At 43.6% G+C, this 25,401-nt stretch overlaps 1 protein-coding gene across 1 annotated transcript in view; it reads left to right on the forward strand.

The window, feature by feature from the left end:
- The window catches only part of SREK1IP1 (SREK1 interacting protein 1), a 74,584-nt gene that overhangs the window by 19,671 nt on the left and 29,512 nt on the right, over positions 1-25,401 (forward strand). Inside the window, exons 2-3 of the mRNA XM_044276157.1 lie at positions 1,550-1,597; positions 2,369-2,515. Of these exons, the coding sequence (XP_044132092.1) occupies positions 1,550-1,597; positions 2,369-2,515 (195 nt within the window). The remainder of the gene's footprint in view (positions 1-1,549; positions 1,598-2,368; positions 2,516-25,401) is intronic.

The raw sequence follows: 25,401 nt of genomic DNA on the forward strand, positions 1-25,401 counted from the left end.
ACAAGGTTGTGTATTACGGTACTTTGCTTGAAAGTAGCATAAAAAAAAAAAAAATCAATTGAAAAGCTATTTTATAAACAACAAAGCATGATGGCCATTAATGGTCTCTTTTGAGAAGCCAATGGGAATAAGATCAATTTATGGTTGAGCTGGAAGCTGAAGTGGTGACATGAATATTTCCTCTGAAAACATTTTGACAATGTCACGCTCATCTCCTCTTCCAGGAGACGCTCAGTCAAGATTTGTTGGGGCATAACAATGTGCTAATGTCAGCAGAACATAACTGCATGACTTATATCTCCCTGCCTGCCGCCGTTAGCGCTAAATAATGATTTCTATATTATGCTAATGAGCCTCTAGGTGCTAGTGGGCCTTGCTGCAGCACCTAGAGGCTCTGTCCTCTCACCGTATGGCACTCCTTTGTATTATTTATTTATTTTATGCACTTATATAATTGTATCAGTGGTTGACATCCTCTAAGGCCTCTTTCACACTTGCGTTGTCCGGATCCGGCGTGTACTCCACTTGCCGGAATTACACGCCGGATCCAGAAAAACGCAAGTGTACTGAAAACATTTAAAGACGGATCCGTCTTCAAAATGCTTTCAGTGTTACTATGGCAGCCAGGACGCTATTAAAGTCCTGGTTGCCATAGTAGTAGTGGGGAGCGGCATACTAACAGTCCGTGTGGCTCCCGGGGCGCTCCAGAATGACGTCAGAACGCCCCATGCGCATGGATGACGTGCCATGCGATCACGCGATCCATGCGCTTGGAGCGCCCCGGGAGCCGCACGGACGGTAAGTATGCTGCTTCCCCGCTCCCCACTACACTTTACCATGTCTGCCAGGATTTTAGCGTCCCAGCGGCCATGGTAACCATTCAGAAAAAGCTAAACGTCGGATCCGGCAATGTGCCGAAACAATGTTTAGCTTAAGGCCGGATCCGGATCAATGCCTTTCAATGGGCATTAATTCCAGATCCAGCCTTGCGGCAAGTCTTCAGGATTTTTGGCCGGAGCAAAAAGCATAGCATGCTGCGGTATTTTCTCCGGCCAAAAAACGTTCCGGTCCGGAACTGAAGACATCCTGATGCATCCTGAACGGATTTCTCTCCATTCAGAATGCATTAGGATAACACTGATCAGGATTCTTCCGGCATAGAGCCCCGACGACGGAACTCTATGCCGGAAGAAAAGAACGCAGGTGTGAAAGAGCCCTTACTCCTCTCTGCCTGTAAAATCTCTCGGCGGGGGTGCCCAGATTCAGATATTGATGACCTATCCGGAGAGTAGGTCATTAGTTTCATGAAACAGGAATACCCTTTTAGTGATGTTTCTGTACATATAGCTGCTTTTAAATTTCTACTATTCAAGTTTGAGTTATGAAGAGTAAAGGTTGGGGGGGAGTAAAGTTTGACCGCTCATAAAGCAGGCTGACCCTTGACATTGAACTCCCAGGGAGTCCTACAGTAAGTTTCTCCTATACAAGAAATACAGTGTGAAAAATGTCTTTCATTTGAAATATTCAGGATTTCTTCATATTTTTGCAGGGGTAAACAAGGATAACATCAGAGCGGGATGCAAGAAGTGTGGATATCGTAAGTACCCATTGTCTTACTACAGCGCATATGAACTCATATCGGTCACGTACATTGGACCGTATGTTTAGGTGTAATAATTCCCTGTTCCCAAAGTACATTGCCTTGTGTCCAACCCAGGACCTAAAAGCAATTACTTAAACGGGACACAATGTTGCCTTGTGATTAAACGCAGTTATGGAACAGAAGGCATCTCCAGGATCTTCCAAATAGCAATGTCAGTAGACAAGCATGTAATGTGCCACGTACGCGTTTCACACCCATTCAGCTCCTCACAGGGAGCATCGTGTGCCGTGACTGGCGTGGGCAGCGCTCTATTAGTCCCATAGAAGTGAATGATGCACCCGACTGACTTGTTGGCTGAGATTATACTTGGGGGGGGGCCCCCCGATTTTCGGATCTCTGGGGATCCCAGCTGCCAATAATGATCACCTGTCCTGTGGATAGGTGACTGTCATCCTCAAAGAGTGTAGGTCTTGTGTAAGCCTAATGTTTTCCAGTTTTTTTCCAATACATTTTTGCATGTTGATTCTGACCACATTTCAGCCATGTGTGAATCCTGTCAAACTATAACGATGTCCATTTTTATTGTATATAAATCACAGTCTTCCATTGAAAACAATGGGAGACCGATTCCGCGCCGCCGCCCAATGTCCTTTTGGCTGCTGCCTGTAGTTGACAGTTCTGACGTTCTTGGATGTCGGAGTGAATCTAGCAGCTTATGTGTCATGCATTACTCGGCGTTGATAATTTTGTTTGTCTTCCCTTCAGCTGGCCATCTGACATTTGAATGCAGAAATTTCCTGAGAGTGGACCCTCAGAGGGACATTGTGCTGGATGTTAGTAGCACCAGCAGTGAGGACAGCGAAGACGAAGTTGAAATTGGAAGCAAAGCTCCAGTTTCTTCAGACAAGAAAAGTAAGTGATCCTGCTATTCATTCACATCAAGATACCCGAGCTGGTGCATGTTATTTCCCCACCCCATGTGCCGATATCCAATAGTCTGTACTAGTTGTGTTCCCGCAGTCAAGAGAAATGATGCGATTTACCACCGGGGCACAGAACCCTTCACTTCTGTCTCTATGAGATGACCTGATGACAGGAAGATGACCGGCGCAAATGATGTTCAGATAACTTTGTAAAAATGATGTAAAAGATTAACAAAAATACTTTCCTCTAGAACCAGTGCCACCCCTGAGCGTAGGCTAAGCCTGGTATTGCAGCTCAGCTGTGTTCTCCTAAAAGGGTCTGAGCTGCAGTACAAAAATCACAAGAAAAAGGATAAAAAACTAAGATAAAAACATCCTGCACGATATGATAAATAAATTTGCGGATGTCCATGGCTACATTTATTTTAGGAAATATTCTGAGGTGGGTAATTCCTCCGAGGAGTACCAGGCGCTAATAAGCCTCAATTGGCCTGCCAAGTAATACAAATGATAGTCCGGCTATGCTATACCTCCCTCCGTTTAAGGTCGTTTTAATGTATCCATGCTTAATTTAGGTCGGGATCTGCCCCAGACAAAGACTCTAGTCAGAGCGTCTATTTCTTTAAAGAGCGATTTGGGTATATAAGTAAGTCTCTGAGTGTTGAAGGCTATAAAGGGCATTGGAAGTATAATCATTTTGATTAGATTGATACGTCTTGCCACAGAAATGGTCAGAGTCTTCCAATTTTGAAGTTTATTTTGTATACGGCCAATTAAGGGGTAAATATTAAGTGATAAGGCCTGAGAGTGTTTTTTGGTAATATGTACTCCTAGGTATTTGAAAGTGTCCACTACTTTGAGTCTCTCCACGTGGAATGGGCCAGTCCAATTCGCCTTGCCCAGAGGCATATATACTGATTTCCCCCAGTTAATTTTTAGACCCGAAAACTCTCCAAACTCATTTATCAGCCCTATTGCACCTCTAAGAGATGTACTCGGTGATGACAAATATAGAATCAAGTCGTCCGCATATAATCCTATACGGAATTCTCTCTCTCCCATTTTTACTCCTGTTATATTATTGCTATTTCTTGCTTTAATTGCCAGGGTCTCAATTGCTAGTGCGAATAGGAGTGGTGACAGGGGGGGCATCCTTGTCTAGCACCTCTGTGAAGAGGGAAGGTCTCTGATAGTTCTCCATTTATTAGTAGTCTGCTTACCAGGTTACTACATAAGAGTGATCCATTTGAGAAATTGTACGCCAAAACCATACCCCTTTAGGCATTGAAATAAATAGGAATATGGAATCAAATGCCTTGGTCGCGTCTAAGGAGGCTAGGGCCCAATCCTCATTCAAGGAAAATACCAGCTGCGTGACCACTTGAACTCTTCTGATATTTTCAGTGGTGGATTTCCCTGGCATGAATCCCGTCTGGTCCTAGTGGACCAATGACGGGATCACCCTGGTTCAGTCTAGTGGCTAGGACCCTAGTTAGGATTTTGTAATCTACATTTAATAATGCGATGGGTCTGTAGCTGCAGTCTAGGGGATCTTTATCAGGCTTAAGCGACACCAAAAAATGGCTTCCATAAATGATTTCGGTAGATGACCTGTTTCTAGGGCCGCATGGAGGGAGGTTAGTAATTGTGGAGCCATTACCTCAGCATATTTACCATAGACTTCTTTAGGAAGTCCATCTGGACCAGGTGATTATTATTTCTTCTAAACTAATTGGTTGATCTAACTGGGCATTTTGTGTTGTAGTGAGCCTGGGAAGAGGTATATCCTCCAGATATCTAGCTATCTCTGCTTCTGAAGCTGTAATACTAGATATATAACTCTTGGTAAATTTATGTAAACTTCTGTAGGATTCCATCCTTCGTGTTCAGTACTTGGCCCATAGGGTTCTTGACCGATAATATTGTTGAAGTGGGTGAGTTATGGCGGATAAGTTGGGCCAATAATTTAGCTGGTTACCTAGTTCAAATACCGTCTGTTTCATAAAGAATAATTTCCTATCTGCCTTGTCTTTGAGTATGGCTAGGTATTTCCTACCTGCTTGGAGCCAGGCATTTCTATTAAAATCTGTTGGGTGTTGTTCCAGTACATTACTTTGAGTTTCCAGCTCCATCTCCAGGCCTAACAGGCCCAGCCAGGACGGATGTATACTCATTCTGTACATTACTGAAGATGTTCCACGCGTTATAGTACCTAGTATTGGCGAATGGTCTGATATCCCTCTAGCTAAGTATGATATGGAGCATAGGTTCAACATGGTCATCTCATCTCCTAGCATCTAATCTATTCGGCTTAAGGAATTATGACTTCCACTGTGGCAGGAATATACCCTGTCTCTGGGGTGTGTAATTCTCCAAAGATCAAGCCATCTAAACTCGGTCAGGATCCTGAGTCCTCTGAATCTATAAAGCGGTCTAACGAGGGGTCCAATGTCAAGTTTAGATCTCCCGTGCATATTATTCTGGAGTGTGGATAGGAGGGAGAAAAAGTATCCACTAAGTGTAATATTTGCGGGGAGGGTTATAAATGCATAATAATGTGAACTGTACATTGTCAATCAGAGAGTGAACAAAGACATATCTGCCTTCCGAATCAACGGCTAAGTCTTTTACCTCCCAACATAGTTGTTTGTGGATTAATAGGGATACTCCACGTGATGACGAGGTGTGATATGACTGTTCGCCCCATTGAACCCAAGTTATGCAAGACCCTAGAGGTGGTAGTCACAAGATGTGTTGTGGACCGGAGTTTTTAATATAGGCACATACCATGGATCTCTTTTGCGGTGTACCCAATCCCCTGACGTTCCATGATAGTATTTTTAGCTCTGCCATGGATTCTGAGGCAGATACGTGTTGTCAAGCATGGATCGCAGGGCAGCGGGTTTCACAGCATGTAACATTACTACCGTGGTTTTTGCCCCATAAGACACACTTTTTCCCCCGAATGCTGGCAATTTACATCGCAGACTGCTATGTATTAGTGAGGAGGGTCTGTAGTAGGCGGGGAGAGCGGCCGGGCCGTGCAGGCACTGTACTCTGGCCTGCCGCTCAGTATGTACTGTATACGTAGTGTTAATCATCATATCTAAACTGCGCTCCCCCAGTGTACCGTACTTACTGGTACACGTCACGCTCCTGTAGTAAGCACTAGCAGCTAGCAGGCAGGCCAAGCTGCAGGCGACCATACCTCACTGAGGTCACATGCCTGCTCCGCCTACTTCATTCATAAAGTAGGCGGAGCAGGCACGTGACCTATGTGAGTTACGGCCGCTTGCAGCCCGGCCTGCCTGCTAGCTACTAGTGCTTACTACAGGAGCGTGACGTGTTCCGGTAAGTACGGTACACAGGGGGAGCGGTTTAGATATGATGATTAACACTATGTATACAGTACATACTGAGCGGCGGGGCCAGAGTACAGTGCCTGCACAGCCCTGCCGCTCTCCCCGCCTACTACAGACCCTCCTTAGGGATCTGTGGATGAGTCAATGATGGTGGGGGGGGGGGATGTCTGTGGATGGCATTATGATGGGGGGATTTGTGGATGGGACTGTTATGGGGGGGATCTGTGGATGACACATATAGCAGTGTCATCCACAGATCCACTACCCCATAACAGGGCCATCCACAGATCCCCCCCCCCCCCCCCCCATCATCATAATGCCACCCACAGATCCCCCCCACCATCATAATGCCACCCACAGATCCCCCCCCCACCATCATAATGCCATCCACAGATCCCCCACCACCATCATAATGCCATCCACAGATCCCCCCACCATCATAATGTCATCCACAGACCCCCCCCCCACCATTATAATGCCTTCCACAGACCCCCCACCATCATAATGCCATCCATAGCTCTCCCCCATAACAGTGCCATCCACAGATCCCCCACCCCATAACAGTGCATCATCCACAGATCCCAATAATAGTGTCATGCACAGACCGCCATTAGTTCAAATCCACCAAAAGCACACCTTTTGGTTCAAATTTTTTTTTTCTTATTTTCCTCCTCAAAAATTTAGGTGCGTCTTATGGGCCGGTGCTTCTTATAGGGCGAAAAATACGGTAATGAAAATCAGATTTTGCTTTTCAGTAGAATGAATGAAACTGGTCTTGACAAAAATGATGGCACCCCTAGAAAAGATTGAAAATAATTTGACCATAGGAACAATTTTCTGGAGCTCTGTGTCCTGTAATTAGCATCACAAGCGTCTTCAAACTTATAATTAGTCTGCCTATTTAAAGGGTGAAAAGTACCGTAGAAGATTTTTAGTAATTTTTTATTATTACGTTTGTCACTCTCAAGTTATTTCGGTGAACATTCTGGGTTTTTCTTTCTTTAACTGAAGGGTATCAACAATGTTCAGTGCCTTGCAAAAGTATTCACACACCCCCCTCCCCCTCTTGACTTTTTTCGTATTTTGGTGCCTCACAACCTGGAATTAACATGGATTGTTTGAGGATTTGCATCATTTAATTTACAGAACATGCCCACAACTTTGAAGATGTTTTTTTTTTTCATTTTATTGTGCAGCAAACAACAAATAGGACAAGTCGCTTTGGATAAGTCTCTATAAGCTTGCCACATCTTACCACTGGGATTTTTGCCCATTCCTCCTTGCAAAACTGCTCCAGCTCCTTCAAGTTGGATGGTTTGCGCTTGTGAACAGCAATCTTTAAGTCTGACCACAGATTTTCTATTGGATTAAGATCTGGGCTTTGACTAGGCCATTCCAACACATTTACATCTTTCCCCTTAAACCACTCAAGTGTTGCTTTAGCAGTGTGTTTGGGGTCATTGTCCTTCTGGAAGGTGAACCTCCATCCTAGCCTCAAATCATGCACAGAGTGGTACAGGTTTTTGTGAAGAATATCCCTGTATTTGGCACCATCCATCTTTTCCTCAACTCTGACCAGTTTCCCAGTCCCGGCTGCTGAAAAGCATCCCCCCAGCACCATGCTGCCACCACCATGTTTCACTGTAGGGATGGTGTTCTTTGGGTGTTGTGATGTGTTGGGTTTGCTCCAGACATAGCATTTTCTTTGATGGCCAAAAATTTCAATTTTAGTCTCATCAGACCAGAGCACCTTCCTCCATTCATCTTGGGAGTCTCCCACCTGCCTCTTCGCAAACGCACACCTTTTTGTTTTTAGCTGAAAGTAATGGCTTTCTTCTGGCCACTCTGCCATAAAGCCCAACTCTATGGAGCGTACGGCTTATTGTCGTCCTATGTACAGATTCTCCAGTCTCTGCTGTGGAACTCTGCATCTCCTCCAGGGTTACCTTAGGTTTCTGTGCTGCCTCTTTGATTAATGCCCTCCTTGCCCGGTCCGTGAGTTGTGGTGGGGGGCCGTCTTCTGGCAGGTTTGCTGTTGTGCCATGTTCTTTCCATTTGGTTATGATAGATTTGATGGTGCTCCTGGGCATAATCAAAGATTTGGATATTTTTTTATAACCTAACCCTGACTTCTTCTCAACAACATTGTCCCTTACTTGTTTGGAGAGTTCCTTGGTCTTCATGGCAGTGTTTGGTTAGTGATGCCTCTTGCTTAGGTGTTGCAGCCTCTGGGGCTTTTAAAAAAAAGTGTGTATATGTAATGGCAGATCATGTGACACTTAGATTGCACACAGGTGGACATCATTTCACTAATTATGTGACTTCTGAAGGTAATTGGTTGCACCAGAGCTTTTAATTTTATCATTTCACTTCACCAACTTAGACTATTGTGTTCTGATTATCACATAAAATTCAGATTAACAAAACATTGAATTTAAGGCTGTAATGTAAAAAAAGATGAAAAAAGTCAAGGGGGGGGGGGTGAATACTTTTGCAAGGCACTGTATGTAGCTTTGTCGTATGTGTTAGAGCAAAATGATTTTTACAACAGCACAAAACAAATATGGTCAGAGCTCCAGGAAAATGTCATTAGACATTGTATAATCCGCTGGAAATATCTACATTTCATAGCCAACACTTAAGCAGGGTTTTAATCCTGACCACTTCAGAATAAAGCTGTTATTAGGAACGATTCTCCTGAAGTTCACAGTAATGGGACTGAGAATAATTAAGCGGCTGATTGTGTTCCAGTAAGTTTAATGGAAGTGGCACTCATGATAGCACCTATATCCTCCCCACAATGGGAACCAGAAACAAAGAAGCAGCTGCCACTTTGGTATAATCACATTCTATGAATCATAAGGCCTCTTTCACACGGGGCATCCCGGATTTTCTCCGGATGCGTCGCGCGTGCATTGCTGGAAAACTGCGTGAGTAGGCACGCAATTGCTGTCAGTTTTGACTGCGATTGCGTTCCGATGTTCATTTTTTTTTTCCCGCGCAAGTGCAATGCGTTTTGCACACGCATGAGAAAAAAACTGAATGTGGTACCCAGACCCGAACCCGGACTTCTTCACTGAAGTTTGGGTTAGGTGTTCTAATCATTTTATTATTTATGGTTATAAGGGAAAATAATAGCATTCTTCAGCAGGACCAGCGCTGACATCACAGCGCTTTGGCTGTGCGGGCATGCTGGGAGGTATAGTTTTGCAACAGCTGGAGGCACGCTGGTTGGGGATCCCTATTATATGCCCATTCCCCCCCACCTTATTTCATTATTCACTGTTTGTCTGTTTTAACATGAAATGGAGAGAAATTAACTGAATTTCTCATCCATTTCATGCACCATACCCACCTGGTCTGCTGTAATCCTTCCCATGCAGATGCACCAGAGTACTGGGAGGAAGTGGCTTTAACTTAATTCCAGTGCTAGGCAACCGCATGGTACTTGGGAGCCGCCGCACAGAAGTCCTGCCCCCACGCCGATCAGCTGGGACACGCAGCCGTCCCCACGCTGATCGGCTGGGAGCAGCGCCGCCACAGCCCGGAAGACAACATGGGACCCACCGCCGCAGCCCCCATCGCTGATCATCTGGTACACGGGACCCACCGCTGCACGGCCATGAGGTGTCTGCCATGGTATCAGCGACATTTTCACAAGTACTTGTGCAAATGTCTGGTATCGGGACATCCCTAATTTCATTGAATAACTCAGTAGCTATAATGCATTTTTCATTGCTTTACATTAGAAAAGTATTCAGATCCAGGTGCTGGTTTGAAAAATGTAGAATATTTTTCATGGAATAACCCCTTTAATATCTTTATGACAAGGATATTTTTATGTACAGTATAATCTGTGGAATTTCACATATAAATGTTTGTTACCTTTCTGCAGCATCTACTCGCTATTTTCATTTTGTCCACCATGACGGCTTAACCATGAGATTGACCCCTTGACCTCTGTAGGGGCAGGAACACACAGAGTTTAATAGGCCACCACCCACTCGCACCCTCAGTTTTTCCTGTCCCTTGGGGGCACCTCACTGAGTGACCTGTGGGAGGTGAAGATTTTTTTGTTTTATTATTTAAAATATCTGTTGTGGGGGTTTTCCCCTTCCCCTCTGCCCTCCTGCGGTTCATTCTAAAGCTGGGCAGAGGAAGACATTCGGGAGCAGATCTCGTCCCTGTCCAGCGGGGGCCTGTTATCTCTTCACATGTGCAGGGTCCTCCTTCCCTTTTCTGTGTGGAAGCTGACCGCGCACTACAGAGCACGCTGCACGCTGACCTCAGCGCGAAGCCGCAGCGCCGTGCTCTGTTCCCGGCCTGCAGAGGACATGGGGGGCGGAGCTTGGAACCCACGTGTACACGCGCGTGCTGATAACGTCAGACGCGGCGTCTGTGGTTAAAAGCAGCAGATTCAATAGGCATCACTGCTTCCAGTGTGGTGTTCCTCCTCCAGGATAGGATTTTAGCTCCTGATGCCCCTGCAGGCCAGATGGATTCTACAGACCCCCCCCCCCTTCCTTCGGTAATTCCAACCGTGAGTTCCCCTCTGGGGAGAATATGTATCACTTTGACATGCTTAATGTTTATGGTCTTCTGATACCTGGTTGCTCCTTTCTTATAGGGAGTGAAAGAGCCCAGAATTAAATCCAAAGTCTCTAGATGTGCAACTTGTACCAAGAGACTTCCTGAAAATCACAAAAAGAAGCTCTGTCAGTTTTGCATTCATGAGCTTGTAAAAGAAGAGCAACCATCTATCCTTATGGAAGTTAAATCTATGATCCAGAACGAGATAAAATCCTCCCTGGCCTCCCTCAAATCCGTCTCTCCTGCTCCACCTGCGAAAAGGTCTAAGATGTCCGTTCCATCCTCCTCTGATGTAGAGGACATGGACGAGGAGGCTTCCACCTCTAGACAGACTATTGATATAGATGTTCTGTCAGTGGGAGAAATTGTGGAAGATAGTAAAAAAAATTTTTTTTCTCTTCTGAGGATATGGAGGAATTATTGGGAGCTGTAAGAACTACAATGGGCATTGAGGAAATACAAAAGCCCCGGTCGGTCCAGGATGAAATGTTTGGAGGATTTAGAGCAAAGAAATCCAAAGTGTTCCCAGTAAATGAAAATATTAAAGATATGATTCTGGACGAGTGGACGGATCCAAAAAGGAGATTAGGTGTCTCTAGGGAGTTTAGGAACAGGCTGTTTGATGAAGCTGAAGTAAAAATCTTTAATGAAACACCAAAGATTGATGCCCAGGTAACGAAAGTTGTAAAAAAGACCTCCCTTCCATTTGAGGATTCTTCTCAGCTACAGGATCCAATGGAAAGGAAGGCTGATGCTCTACTGAAAAAACCTGGGAACCATCCATGTTTGGGATTAAAAGAACATAGCAGCAACATCAGTGGCTAGATCCATGTATTTTTGGCTCAGCGATTTAGAAAACTATATTAAAAACGACACCTAGAGAGAAGATCCTAAACTCTATTCCCCTTCTCAGGTCAGCCACAGCATTCTTGGCGGATGCCTCAGCTGAGTCTGTTAGATCCGCCACTAAGGATGCGGCTCTCTAATTCAGCGAGAAGGGCATTGTGGATTAAATCTTGGGGGGGAGATAGACCATCTAAAGCTAAATTATGCTCTATTGCTTTCTCTGGAGAATACATTTTCAGACTGGTCTTAGACTCTATTCTCGAAAAAGCAGCTGACAAAAAGAAAGGGCTCCTGAGGAAAGTAAAAAGAAGCCCTTTTGTTCCTTTAACCCTCAGTCCAAATCCTATAGAGGCAAATGAAAATCGGGGAGGTGGAGCTATCAAAAAGGGGGGAAAGGCAGGGGTTTCCTTCTCAATCCCCAAAATAAACAATCCAATAAACAATGACGCCAATGGTTGGGGGAAGGTTGAGAAGTGTGAAACAAAAACCCAGAATCCCTGGGCCTTGGACATCATAAAAAACAGATACAGGATAGAATTCTCCTCAACCCCTCCAAAGAAGTTCTGGACAACCTCCCACAAAAAATTTGGCAGGGAATCTTAGATTTAATAGACTCAAACGTGGTAATAGAATTTCCTGAACTAGAAAAGGGAAAAGGTTATTACTCAAACCTTTTCTTGGTCCAAAAACCAGATGAGAGTTCAGAGAAGAGCTACTAAACTAGTACATGGATTGCAGGATAAAACTTACCAGGAAAGGTTAAAAGACCTTAATATGTATAGCTTGGAAGAAAGAAGAGACCGAGGGGATATGATAGAAACTTTTAAATACATAAAGGGAATCAACTCGGTAAAGGAGGAGAGCATATTTAAAAGAAGAAAAACTACCACAAGAGGACACAGTTTTAAATTAGAGGGGCAAAGGTTTAAAAGTAATATAAGGAAGTATTACTTTACTGAGAGAGTAGTGGATGCATGGAATAGCCTTCCTGCAGAAGTGGTAGCTGCAAATACAGTGAAGGAGTTTAAGCATGCATGGGGTAGGCATAAGGCCATCCTTCATATAAGATAGGGCCGGGGCTATTCATAGGATTCAGATATATTGGGCAGACTAGATGGGCCAAATGGTTCTTATCTGCCGACACATTCTATGTTTCTATGTTTCCCGTAGCATTATAAATCTAAAAGGGTTAAACAAAGCCATTACCTACAGGAAATTTAAAATGGAGTCTATATCTTCCATTATCCCTTTAATCAAAATCAAAGCCTTCATGACGTCCATAGATCTAAAAGAAGCCTATTACCACGTCCCCATACACAAAAAATTCTCAAAAATACCTCAGATTTGCATTAATAGACAACGCCAGTGTGGTAAATCATTTCCAGTTCACTGATCTACCCTTTGGGATATCCTCCGCCCCAATGGTGTTCACAAAACTGGTGGTGGAAATGATCTCCTCTCAGGACAGAGTGATTAAGATTTTTTCCATACCTAGACGATTTCCTTATTATAGGCAACAAGTTCACAGAGTTGGGCTCGTTAATAAATCGGAAAAAGTCTTGTCTAGCATCATCTACTCAAATGAGATTCCTAGGGGTGATGCTAAATTCTATTACCCAGATGTCATCTCTACCACAAGAAAAGTATGTTTTTCTTGAAAGATACCAAGAGATTTGAATCCCAAAGTCAGTGTTCTATCAGGAGTGCCATGAGCCTTCTGGGAATGATGACCTCATGCATCACCGCAGTGGCAAGGTTCCAGGCCCATACCAGGATAACTCAATCCTGGATACTAGGGAAGTAGGACAGAAAACAGTCCTCCCTAGAGAAAAATATAACCATCCCCCTACGCGTAAAGTCAGATTTAAACTGGTGGACGGAAAAGAAGAATCTGTCGAGGGGTGTAACCTGGTTGAGATATCTAGAGGTCCAGATCATGACAGATGCAAGCGGCACGGGCTGGGGAGCAAAGATAGCCTCCTCCAACTACCAGGGCAGGTGGTCAAACGAAATAAAACAAAGATCATCAAACTACTGAGAGCTGTCTGGGAGACTCTAAAAGTATCCCAAAAACTATTGTCCGGAAAACATCTAAAAATATTCTCTGACAATTTAACAGCTGTGGCCTACCTAAAACACCAGGGGGCACAAGATCTCCAAGCCTAAAGGGTCTGGCAGAAAGAATATTCTGGGCAGAAAGAAATGTACTTTCAGTCACAGCGATACATCTAAAGGGTTCAGAAAACATAGAAACCAACTACCTCAGCAGAAAATCTTTAGACCCAGGGGAGTGGTCCCTAAATCAAGAAATTTTTCAGAAAATTTCCAGAAGATGGGGAGTCCCTCAAATAGACCTATTCGCGTAAAAACAACTAAGTGAAAGTGGGGCAGTTTTGTTCTCTAAACACCAGAGAAGAGCCATGGGCAGTCAACGCCTTTTCAGTCAGGTGGACCTGGAACCTTGCTTACGCTTTTCCTCCCTGGGGCCTAATTTCTCAAGTACTGCATAAGATAATACCCGATCCTGTAACAGTAATACTGGTTGTTCCCTATTGGCCGAAAAGAAGTTGGTTCCCAGTCCTAAAGGAATTAGCTCTGGAAGAGCCATGGAAAATACCTCTCCAGAAGGACATTCTATTACAGGGTCCCATCCTTCACCAAGATCCCAGCCTGTTCAAATTATCAGCATTGCTCCTGAACACGAAATCTTAAAGAGTAAAGGTCTTTCAGAAAAGGTTATTAATACTCTAATATCCAGCAGAAAGAGTTACTTCAGCAATCTATCTCAAAATCTGGAGACATGATTCACCAATAAATTCTCCCCCCAAGTATCGAAGATTTTAGATTTTCTCCAGAGGAGGCTGGATGTGGGCCTCAGATCCAGTACACTAAAGGTACAGATATCTGCTTTGGGTGCATGCTATAATACAGATCTAGCCAGGCATAAGTGGATAAGAAGATTTGTAAGAGCTGCTTCTAGACTAAGACCATCTATAACCCCAAGGATTCCCCAGTGGGATTTAAACCTGGTCTTGAAAGGTCTAATGAAATCTCCATTTACTCCCTTACAGGACATTTTATTAAACATTTTACTTTCAAAGCTGCGTTCTTAATAGCTATAATATCAGCTAGACGCCTGGGAGAGATTCAGGCTCTCTCCTGCCGAGAACCCTATCTCTCTGTCTTTCCGGACAGGATAGTTTTGAAACTGGATCCAGGTTTTCTTCCGAAAGTCGTCACAGATTTTCATAGAGACCAATAAATCCTCCTCCCTTTTCCTGAAGATGGAATTGTTCCTCAGATGAATTCTTTACAACTCCTGAATGTCAGGGAGACTATTATACAATACCTGTCGCGACAAAAAAATTCTGAAAATTCTGAAAAGATGACAATCTCCTTATTCAAAAACGATGAATAAACACTCGCGCTGCCGTCTGGATAAATTGGGGTGGAGGTGAGCTCACACAGACAAACTTATGTGTGAGCCCCGTCGCTGCAGGGTTCTGCTATGGGGTTAATTGCCAAAAACAGCCCACAATCTCCTTATTCAGTTTGCTGGTCAAAACAAGGGGAGAAAAGCATCCAGGGCTTCTATAGGTCGTTGGATTAAGCCAACTTTATCCTGCTGTTACCAAATGTCAGGCGTTACTAGTCCCACAAATATAAGAGCCCATTCCACAGGAGCAATGGCATCTTCATGTGCTGAAAGAGCATGCGTTTCAAAATAAATTAAATACTGAGGGGGTGAGTGGGTGGTGGCCTTTTAAACTCTCTCTGTTCCTGCCTCCACAGAGGTCAAGGGGTCAATCTCGTGGTTAAGCCGTCAAGGACTCAAGGAAACAGAATTACCGGTAAGTCTAATTATGTTTTTTTTATATGCTCACCTCCATTTCTTCAGCGTATCTACTATAGAAATAATATTACCACTCTCCGTCCACTGCTCCTGTGCAGACCTGTTTGTCCTCTGCGTAGTCATTTTCTATTGTCTTAAAGAGGACCTATCACCAATCATGACATGTCTGTTTTAATAGCTCCATGCATTCCCCATATAAGAATAAATGCTCCAGAATTGTTATTACATCGCTGTGTTGTGCCATTCCTTTATTATTTATACTAGAAGTTATTAATTAATTGCTATTAGCCTTCAGTAAGGGTGCAGAGGGGCGGTAACCAGTTGGGGGTGTGTATCTGCACAGACTGACAATGGCAGCACTGATTGGATAGAGTCAGACTGTGCAGGTACACCCCCCCAACTTGTTACCTCCCCTCTGTACCCTTACTGAAGGCTAATAGCAATTCATTCATAACTTCTAGTGCAAATAATAAAGGAATGGCACAACATAGAGACATAAGAATTGTTATTACATGGGGAATGCATGAAGCTATTAAAACAGACGTGTCAGGAGTGGTGACAGGTCCTCTTTAAATTTTTTCCTTATTTTTTTTTGCATTACGTTTAGAAATATAACAACGATAATCTTTCTACAATCATCATAGGGGTGGTCCTTCACTGTAGAACACCCCACCTTTCTTTAATGCCCAGTTACCCCAGCATTAAAAGAAAGCTGATTACTGCATATATTAGAAGCTGGATCTGTTGCAAGGTAGAAAGAGGTTGTCAAGATTCAACCCTTCTTTTAACATTTGTGGATCTACTGACTGCAGCTCCTTGGTGTCACTTTATGGCTGGTACAGGAACAAAAAAATGTATATTCGCTGTTTGCTACCTGAAAGGCTGAGATTTTTCTACCGCTCGATTATATAGTACCCTAATTTTCTTTTATGCATGTCGTTATTCTCAGCATTTGGTAACGGGAACATTTCCAAGAACTTTGTCTTCATGCCCTGTATTTGTAGTAATCTATTTCTGTGGGGCAGTTTCCTTTATTTAAACATTTACTGTGATTCAAAGTATTTGCTTTTCAAACCCCTTCAGATGCGGAAAATTGGTTTACAGAAGACACACAGTGGGGCTTATTTACTAAAGACTGATGCTTCATACACAAGTCTTAATAAAGCTACAGCGTCTTACTGTGGCAGACTCTCAGTAAATATGTCGCATCTTCTTTTAGTAGCTGTAAATGTGTCCGGGCACAGATTCAACCCCTTTTTAATAAAGTAAAAGATCTAAAGCCGAAGATTTTTTTCCACAAAATGTGGTGACAGGACTACAACTTTCACCTATTCATTGGGATGAAAAAGCAATTGTAATAGTCAACATGGAAAAAAAAGACAGTTTAATAAAGCCCCATTCATTCAATCTCTCTTTGCGAACTGGGTCTGGGCACTTATTACATGCTTGGTTATTCATGAAAAGATAATTAGGTTAAAAACTGCATGTAACACTTGTGCTTTTCAACACAAAACAGACATAAGCAAAAATGGTGCACAAACACTATGTAGCAAAAGAAAATAGGGAGAGCATGATTCAAAATAATTAAAATCACAAAAAGCCTAAGGAGGGACAAAGCAATGGGAGAAGATCCCACTTACTACACTGTACTGTGCTTGTGAAGGCTAGCAGAAAAGACATACAGGATGACCGTAATAAATACATAGAAATCCCTGCACAGGAACAGACTGTCACTAAAGTATTGAAAATATAATAAAATATCAGTTGTCAATACAACTGCTCCGATGCTCTCCTTTGCCTTGCTCTAAATCGTGCAGGGCAATGGCAATTTCTGGAGTTCCATTGACGTACTGGGCTCTCCAGGGGGCTGATGTACTGGGCTCTCCAGGGGGCTGCCAGGCAGAGGCTTCTGCCCAGCAGTGAGCCCGGTGACATCACTGGCACGGATGGGCGGGCTTTAGCGCTGCCCTAACCTGTAAAACGGCTAGGGCAGCGCTAAAGCCCGCCGATCAGAGCCGAACACACCGACGTCACCGAACACACTGCTGGGTGGAAGCTTGTTATTGTAAATAAAAGAGCCCTTGCCCTGCGAGATCCAGGGGGGATGCCTGGGTGAAATTATAGGTGTGTCCGGGTTTAGCTCCGAACCCAGACAACCCCTTTAACTTACTTTTACAATTACAACAATTCAGACTTGGATAAAACCCCTCTCTTCAATATGTTTTATCTTTTAAGGTGCCCACACTGTACCCTCTGCTCTTTGATTGACTTTAGGAGAAGACAGGGCCTGACCCTGTTTTTTCAAAGTGCAGAGGGCGCGGCAGTTGCAGAGAGAGCAGAGCCTCTAGGTGTAGCGGCAACGCCCCCGTTGCTCCTAGAGGCTCATTTGCATATATCAAAGCTTAATTTTTTTCAGCAATGCGGGCACATATGAACATGGGACCAACACAGATGTCTTCAGATGCCCTGTAGTTCCCATACAGGGTATGGCCACATTGTCAAGCGTGTACACTGGGTCCCCCGGACACCATCGAGGTGTCACCACATGTTGCTGCTCTCTGGAAGGGATGGTAAGGCGTGGTCCATCCCAATGGGAAATAAGTCCAGAGAGTCAGGGTCTGCAGTAAACCGGTGTGCTTTTTTATTGGAGGAGTTCAGGTACAAAACAATAGAGGCAAGGCATTGGGCTGGTTTCTCCAGTCTCCTCCCTGGCAGAAGAAGTGTAGGAAAGGCCTGAGCTAGCTGTCCCTCTTTCTCTTTAGAAGGCTGGTACCCTGGTCCAAGGCTTGTGATCCAGGGTCTGTGGCAGCATATCCCCATCTCGGCGTCTTCTGGTCACTCAGTAGTCTGGCAGAGTCTCCTCTTCCAAGCATTGTACCCTAACTGCAGCACACTAGGGGGTCTGACTTATATATAGTTTTTGCTAGACTAGAACCTTCTAGTGGGAAGGGTGGAGTTGGGCACAAACAGATACATTGTTTCTGCTCCAGTCTGGTATAGTTACATTAGAGCTTCAATGATACTCAATAGCAATGACACAGCAGGCTTTCCTGACAAAAACAAGTTTCCAGACATAACAGAGCTAAAACCAGACATTTAAAAGGTCAGGCTGTCTGCTTTTTGGTGGTAAAACAAGTCTGGGGTTTTCCCTCCAAAACATGGTGGTAAACAAGTCTGGGTTTTTCCCTCCAAAACATGGTCTTCTTTAAAGGGAGTCTGTCACCACATTTGACCATATTAGACAGATCCTATAGCGTTATATGTGCCACCCAGCAGTTAAAAACGGTACCTTTGTTGCATATAACCGAGTCTTCTTTCTGCCAAAAATGAACTTTGAAGATTGTGTAAACGAGCCCTCTCAAGTGCCCAGGGCGGTGTCTCAATCTTCCGAGCCCAAGACCGGACCTCCCTAACGGCTCATAACCCTGCCCTCCTTGTGCCTGTGCCCGCCCGTTTACTCCCCTCCCCTCGCCTTTTCCATTGCGGCTGCGCGGACAAATTCGTAGCCGGCGCATGCGCAGTAGGTATTGCGATGCCCTGCCAGGACCGGGCATCGCATTGCGCATGCGCCAGCTACGAGTCTCGTAGCTGGCGCATGCGCAATGCGATGCCCGGTCCTGGCAGGGCATTGCAATACCTACTGCGCATGCGCCGGCTACGAATTTGTCCGCGCAGCCGCAATGGAAAAGGCGAGGGGAGAGGAGTAAACGGGCGGTCACAGGCACAAGGAGGGCAGGGTTATGAGCCGTTAGGGAGGTCCGGTCTTGGGCTCGGAAGATTGAGACACCGCCCTGGGCACTTGAGAGGGCTCGTTTACACTATCTTCAAAGTTCATTTTTGGCAGAAAGAAGACTCGGTTATATGCAACAAAAGTACCGTCTTTAACTGCTGGGTGGCACATATAACGCTATAGGATCTGTCTAATATGGTCAAATGTGGTGACAGACTCCCTTTAAACCCTATGACAGCTGTGGCAAATTACCAGCTTCTCCATCAAAGCCCTAACAGTCTCTTAATATTCATAAACCCAGAGCCATGTAAATACAGTAATACTGAACTGGATACAGTGATCCCTCAAGATACAATGGCCTCAGGATACAATATTTTCAATGTACAATGTTTTTTTCGGACCCATCGTAAGTTGAAACCAGACTCCACATACAATGCCTCAGACTCAGACCCAACCAATCAAGGCCACTTCTCTGGTAACGTAGCTGTATTAGTTGCTCGTTATCAGCTATTACTGTGCTATTATATGTAAGGACTTGTATCTTTCTTAGTTATCTACTTATGTTTCTTAAATCTTCATTTTCTCTTATCTTGGATGACATTTTGGGGCTGTGGAACCAATTACTCAACTTACAATGGTTTCAACATACAGTGGTCGCCCTGGAACCAATTAATATTCTAACTTGAGGGACCCCTGTTATTCTGCCACAGATGTACGTTAGAGAAAATCCCCTGATTGGTTGTGAGTGATAGCCCCTGTACAAGCAATGGTAGATAGCTGAATTCACTAATATCTCCAGATATAGGCACCAGTTGCATGTGATAATCCAGTGAGGAGAATACAATGGTGAAGCTTTGATAATTTATTGATTTGCCTTGCTTGGAAACAAATGCAGAGAATCAGGGTATGCTAGATGATATTAGAGATCAAAAAGAATTGCTCTCACCATCTTGAAGTCTGCAGCGAAGAGGAAGGACGAAGGACCTTGCAGAGGATGGGATGTCACAAAGAGGGAGGAGAGCATAGCAATGGAAATTTACATAACACACTATAAAATGTATTATAAGAATAACTACAGGGTGGCAGCGTTAGGGCTCTTTCACACTTGCGTTCTTCTGTTCCGGCATAGAGTTCCGTCGTTGGGGCTCTATGCCGGAAGAATCCTGATCAGGATTATCCCCATGCATTCTGAATGGAGAGAAATCCATTCAGGATGCATCAGGATGTCTTCAGTTCAGGACCGGAACGTTTTTTGGCCGGAGAAAATACCGCAGGATGCTGCGCTTTTTGCTCCGGCCAAAAATCCTGAACACTTGCCGCAAGGCCGGATTCGGAATTAATGTCCATTGAAAGGCATTAATCCGGATCCGGCCTTAAGCTAAACGTCGTTTTGGCGCATTGCCGGATCCGACGTTTAGCTTTTTCTGAATGGTTACCATGCCTGCTGGGACGCTAAAGTCCTGGCAGCCATGGTAAAGTGTAGTGGGGAGCGGGGGAGCAGTATACTTACCGTCCGTGCGGCTCCCGGGGTGCTTCAGAGTGACGTCAGGGCGCCCCACGCGCATGGATGACGTGATCGCATGGCACGTCATCCATGCGCATGGGGCGCTCTGACGTCATTCTGGAGCGCCCGGGAGCCGCACGGACTGTAAGTATACCGCTCCCCCGCTCCCCGCTCCTACTATGGCAACCAGGACTTTAATAGCGTCCTGGCTGCCATAGTAACACTGAACGCATTTTGAAGACGGATCCGTCTTCAAATGCTTTCAGTTCAGTTTGCGTTTTTCCAGATCCGGCGTGTAATTCAGGCAAATGGAGTACACAACGGATCCGGACAACGCAAGTGTGAAAGAGGCCTTACACAACATAGTAAATTACAGGATAATGTGAACACAGCAATTAGTAAAATAGAAGAATAAAGGCTGGAACAGCACAACTGTATATATTACAACATATATGTGAAATGCAGTAACACAGTAATATACAGTATAAGTTAACCCTTTCAAGATAAAGTAAGAAGTTTTAACTTTGCATAGGGTATATAGGCAAATATCCAAATGTCAAAGTACTCCCTGCTCCAGGGCACTACACAAGTTTCCTGATGCAGTTTTGGAAGCCAAAATCAGGAGTGAATTCATAAAAGAGGAAATCGTATCTGTCCTTTATACTTTCTATCCTATTATGATCCTCTCTTTTCATTGGTGGCAGTGGCGGCTGCGTCAAAGTGGGGAGGGACTCCCTCCTTCTCCACTGTGTCGGCTGATTAGAACATGGTGCACACTGAGGCGGCGTGTGCCATGTTCTCTAAGAGATACCAGGCTGTGCTACTGCACAGCCTAGTATAAGAAACTAGCAAATCCCGGTATCGTATCGATCCGGGTACAAAAGTATCGATAGTTTGATACTCGGTGCAACCCTAGTTTTAAACAGCAGACACCCGGGGCTGATGTTTGCGGTCAGCATCTGAAGATGTGTTCCCCGGGAGCACTTCAACAGCTTCCCCATGCAGAGATGGGGAAAGCTGTTGCTTCTGTATAAAAGCCTTGGTCTCTGATGAAAACAAAGCTTTTAGAGCTGTGCTTTCTGTGGAGCCCTGTAGGTGGCAGGGCTAAATAAGAACATAACTAATCAGCGATTCATAGCAATGGTAATCCATTGCCATGTATTAAAGAAGCAGTCTTGTGATTGCTTGTTATAGCAACCTAGGGTAACGGAAAAAAATCTAAATGACTGATTCACAATTTTTTCGTGTTCAAAAGTGATCAAAAAGTGATAATACACTCCAAAATGTTATTGATAAAAACTACAGATCAGTCTGCAAAAAAAATTCCAGCTTTCCACTACATCGTATGTAATATTAAATGTGCCATTAGAAATTACAACTTGTCCCGCCAAAATCAAGCCTTCGTATGACTATGTGAATGTAAAAATAAAAAAGTTATTGCCATAGAAAGGCAGGGAGTAGAAAACTGAAAAACGGATGCTGAAAGGGTTAACAACTGTTTTCTTTTTAATCGCCTTTGGTAAAATTCACATAAAATATGTCTTTGCTAAAATAATCCATACAGTTCATTATATGAATTAATAACACAAGGATTCTTATATTTTTGTTTTCCGTCTTCCTATTACTTGAGTTCATCAGGTTACCACATGGAACATCACGTGTCTCTGAGATGCTGCAGCTCGTCTGCTTCTCCTTGTTTACATCCTTCATGTTGATGTGAGATTATTTTTCCTCCTTTTGAAGCATCCACTCTTCAGCTACTTATCGGTAATACACATTACAGGGTGTTATTATTTAATTCTGCAGACCGACTCCGCTTGACATTTTGATTTGGATACACTTGGGAAGAGAAAACTGTGTAAATAGGAGAAAATAAACTTTTTATTAACCCCTTCAGCACCCTGCCATTTTTCATCTTAAGGACCAGGCAATTTTTAGGAAATCTGACATGTCACTTTATGTGTTGATAACTTTAAAACGCTTTTATTTAGGCTATTTTCACACTTGCGGCAGAGTGATCCGGCAAGCAGTTCCGTCGACGGACTTGCCTGCTGGATCCGGCAATCTGCATGCAAACGGACAGCATTTGTAGACGGATCCAGAGGCGGATACGTCTTACAAATCCATTGCAAGAACGGATCCGTCTCTACAGATGTCATCCGGAGAAACAGATCCATTATATATTTTCACGCATGTGCAGACCAGAAGGATGGATCCGACATTGCGGTATTTTTAATGCCGGATCCGGCACTAATACATTTCAATGTAAATTAATGCCGCAGATAAATTCATGGACGGCGATAATACCGCAGCATGCTCCATCCAAAACGCCATTCAGTGACTGAAGACATCCTGATGCATCCTGAACGGATTTCTCTCCATTCAGAATACATGGGGATGAAACTGATCAGTTCTTTTCCGGTATTGAGCCCCTAAGAACGGAACTCAGTGCCGGAAAAGAAAAACACTAGTGTGAAAGTACCCTTATCTAGGTCACTTTGAGATTGTTTTCTTGTCACATATTGTACTTCATGACAGTGGTAAATTTGATTGAAAATATTTCATTTTTTATTTATAAAAAATACCAAATTTACTAAATATTTGGAAAAATGTAGCAAATTAAAATTTCTCAACTTTTAAAATAGATAGTAATACCTCAAAAAATAGTTATTACATTACTTTACATTTCCCATATGTCTACTTCATGTTTGGATCATTTTGAAAATAACATTTTATTTTTTTGCGGCATTAGAAGGCTTAGAAGTTTAGAAGTAAATCTTAAAATTTTTAAGGAAATTTCCAAAACCAGTTCAGCTATGAAGTCACTTTGTGGGGCTTGCATATTAGAAACCACACCTAAATTGCCTCATTTTAGAAACTAAACCCCTCAAAACTGATTTTACAAACTTTGTTAACCCTTTAGGTGTCCCACAAGGACTAAAGGAAAATGGGAATGAAATGTCAAAATTTCTTTTTTTTTGCAGATTTTAAATTTTAATCTATTTTTTCTGTAACACATCAAGGGTTAACAGCCAAACAAAACTCAAAATCTATTACTCTGAATCTGGAGTTTACAGAAACACCCCATGTATGCTCAAAAACTGATGTGTGGGCGCACAGCATGCTTCAGAGTGGAAGGAGCACCATATGGCTTTAGGAGAGCAGATTTAGCTGGAATGGTAATTGGGAGCTATGTCGCATATGAAGACACCCTGAGGTGGTCCTACAGTGGAAACCCCCAAAAAGTGACCCCATTTTGGAAACTACACCCCTCAAGGAATCTTTCAAGGTGTGTAGTGAGCACTTTGACCTGAAAGGTGTTTCCTAGAATTAGGAAACACTTGGCAGTGAAAATTAAAAATGTAATTTTTTTTTGCAGAAAAAGTTGCTTTACACCCACATTTTTCACTTTCCCAAAGGGTAACAGGACAAAATGCACCCCACATTTTGTTCCCCATTTCCCCCCGAATACGGCAACACCCCATATGTATTAATAAAATGATGTATGGGCTCACAGCAGGGCTCTAGAGTCAAATAGCAAAATATGGATTTTGCTGACCTAAATTGGCAGACATTGATTTTAGGTGCCATGTCACATTTAAGATTCCTGAGGTCCCCAGAAATTAAAAACCCCAATAAGTGACCCATTTTTGAAAGAGCACCCCAGTATGAATATTTTAAGTGGTGGAAAGGCCACTTCTATGCCTTTCTGTGACTCTTCCAGTTTTTCGCTGAATCTCTGTTGCAACCTGCTGATGACATTCTGTGACACTCTAAGCTCACTGGCCACTTCTATTTGAGAACACCCTGCTTGAAGCCTCACAATGGCGAGGTACTGTTGATCAATTGTCAGATGTCGTCTTGGTCTCATGATGTCAAAATGTGAACAGCATGATGAGGAGGACTGTTTAAATACCAATTCTAATTGAACCAAGAAATTTATTGGGCGATTCATGGATCAAACACCTGTTGTGAATTTTGCCATTAAGCTCCTTGGCAGATAAGAGCAAGTTGTGCAAAATGTACTGAAGCATTGAACAGTTGGACATGTGCCTTCAAAGGTTTAGGGAAGGTCACATTAAGTTCACCTGTAAAGGTTAGGGCTCATGCACACAAATGTATTCTCTTTCCGCTTCCATTCTGGTTTCTTTGTGGACCGTATGCGGAACTTCACTTCAATAGCTCTGCAAAAACAATGGAAGGTACTCCGTGTGCATTCCATTTTCATATTTCCGTTCCGCAAAAAGGTAGTGCATGTCCTATTATTGTCTGCAAATCACGGTCCGAGACCCCATTCAAGTCAATGGGTCAGCAAAATATACAGAACACATACGTATTTCATCCCTATTTTGCGGACCCATACTGTAGAAATGCTATGCCCAGCTCATATGTTTGGTGATTAATAAGTTACTGTTTCCGATCTGCAAAAAAATGATCACATACGGAAACCATACAGATATGTTTTGTGGAATAACGGAACAGAAGAGGACCTACATCAGAGGGAAAAAAACCTCAGATACGGAACAATGGATCCGTGAAAAACGGACCCGAAAACAACAAAGGTTGTGTGCATGAGCCCTTAGAGTGCATTTTGGCTTCATCCTGAGATTTCACCCACAAGCCAAATATCCCTAACTTTTTGTGAGTAGTGTATGCTGCAGGTTTTTTCCTGTAACTTATACTGTTAAAGTATAGGCTGTCAGAGATATTATCTGGCCTACCCATATTGGGGATGGGGGTGTCTGGTGTCAGACCCCCATCGATCTGATCCTGAGGGATAGGTCATCGACTTCTGTAGCCTGGGCAACCCCTTTAACTTCTGCGGTCGTACAGCCTGGATACAATCTTACTGAGTTTCTAAAGAATACATAGTGTAATACTGGCTGAGCAGAAACTCAACATTGTACCAGACCCATTGGCACAGATTGCACCACAAGCTTCACAGGTACTGGACATTATTCCACTGGGGTATTGAATATGCCTACGTGAC

The sequence above is a fragment of the Bufo gargarizans genome, chromosome 1 (assembly GCF_014858855.1).
Source record: "Bufo gargarizans isolate SCDJY-AF-19 chromosome 1, ASM1485885v1, whole genome shotgun sequence".
Lineage (NCBI taxonomy): Eukaryota > Metazoa > Chordata > Amphibia > Anura > Bufonidae > Bufo > Bufo gargarizans.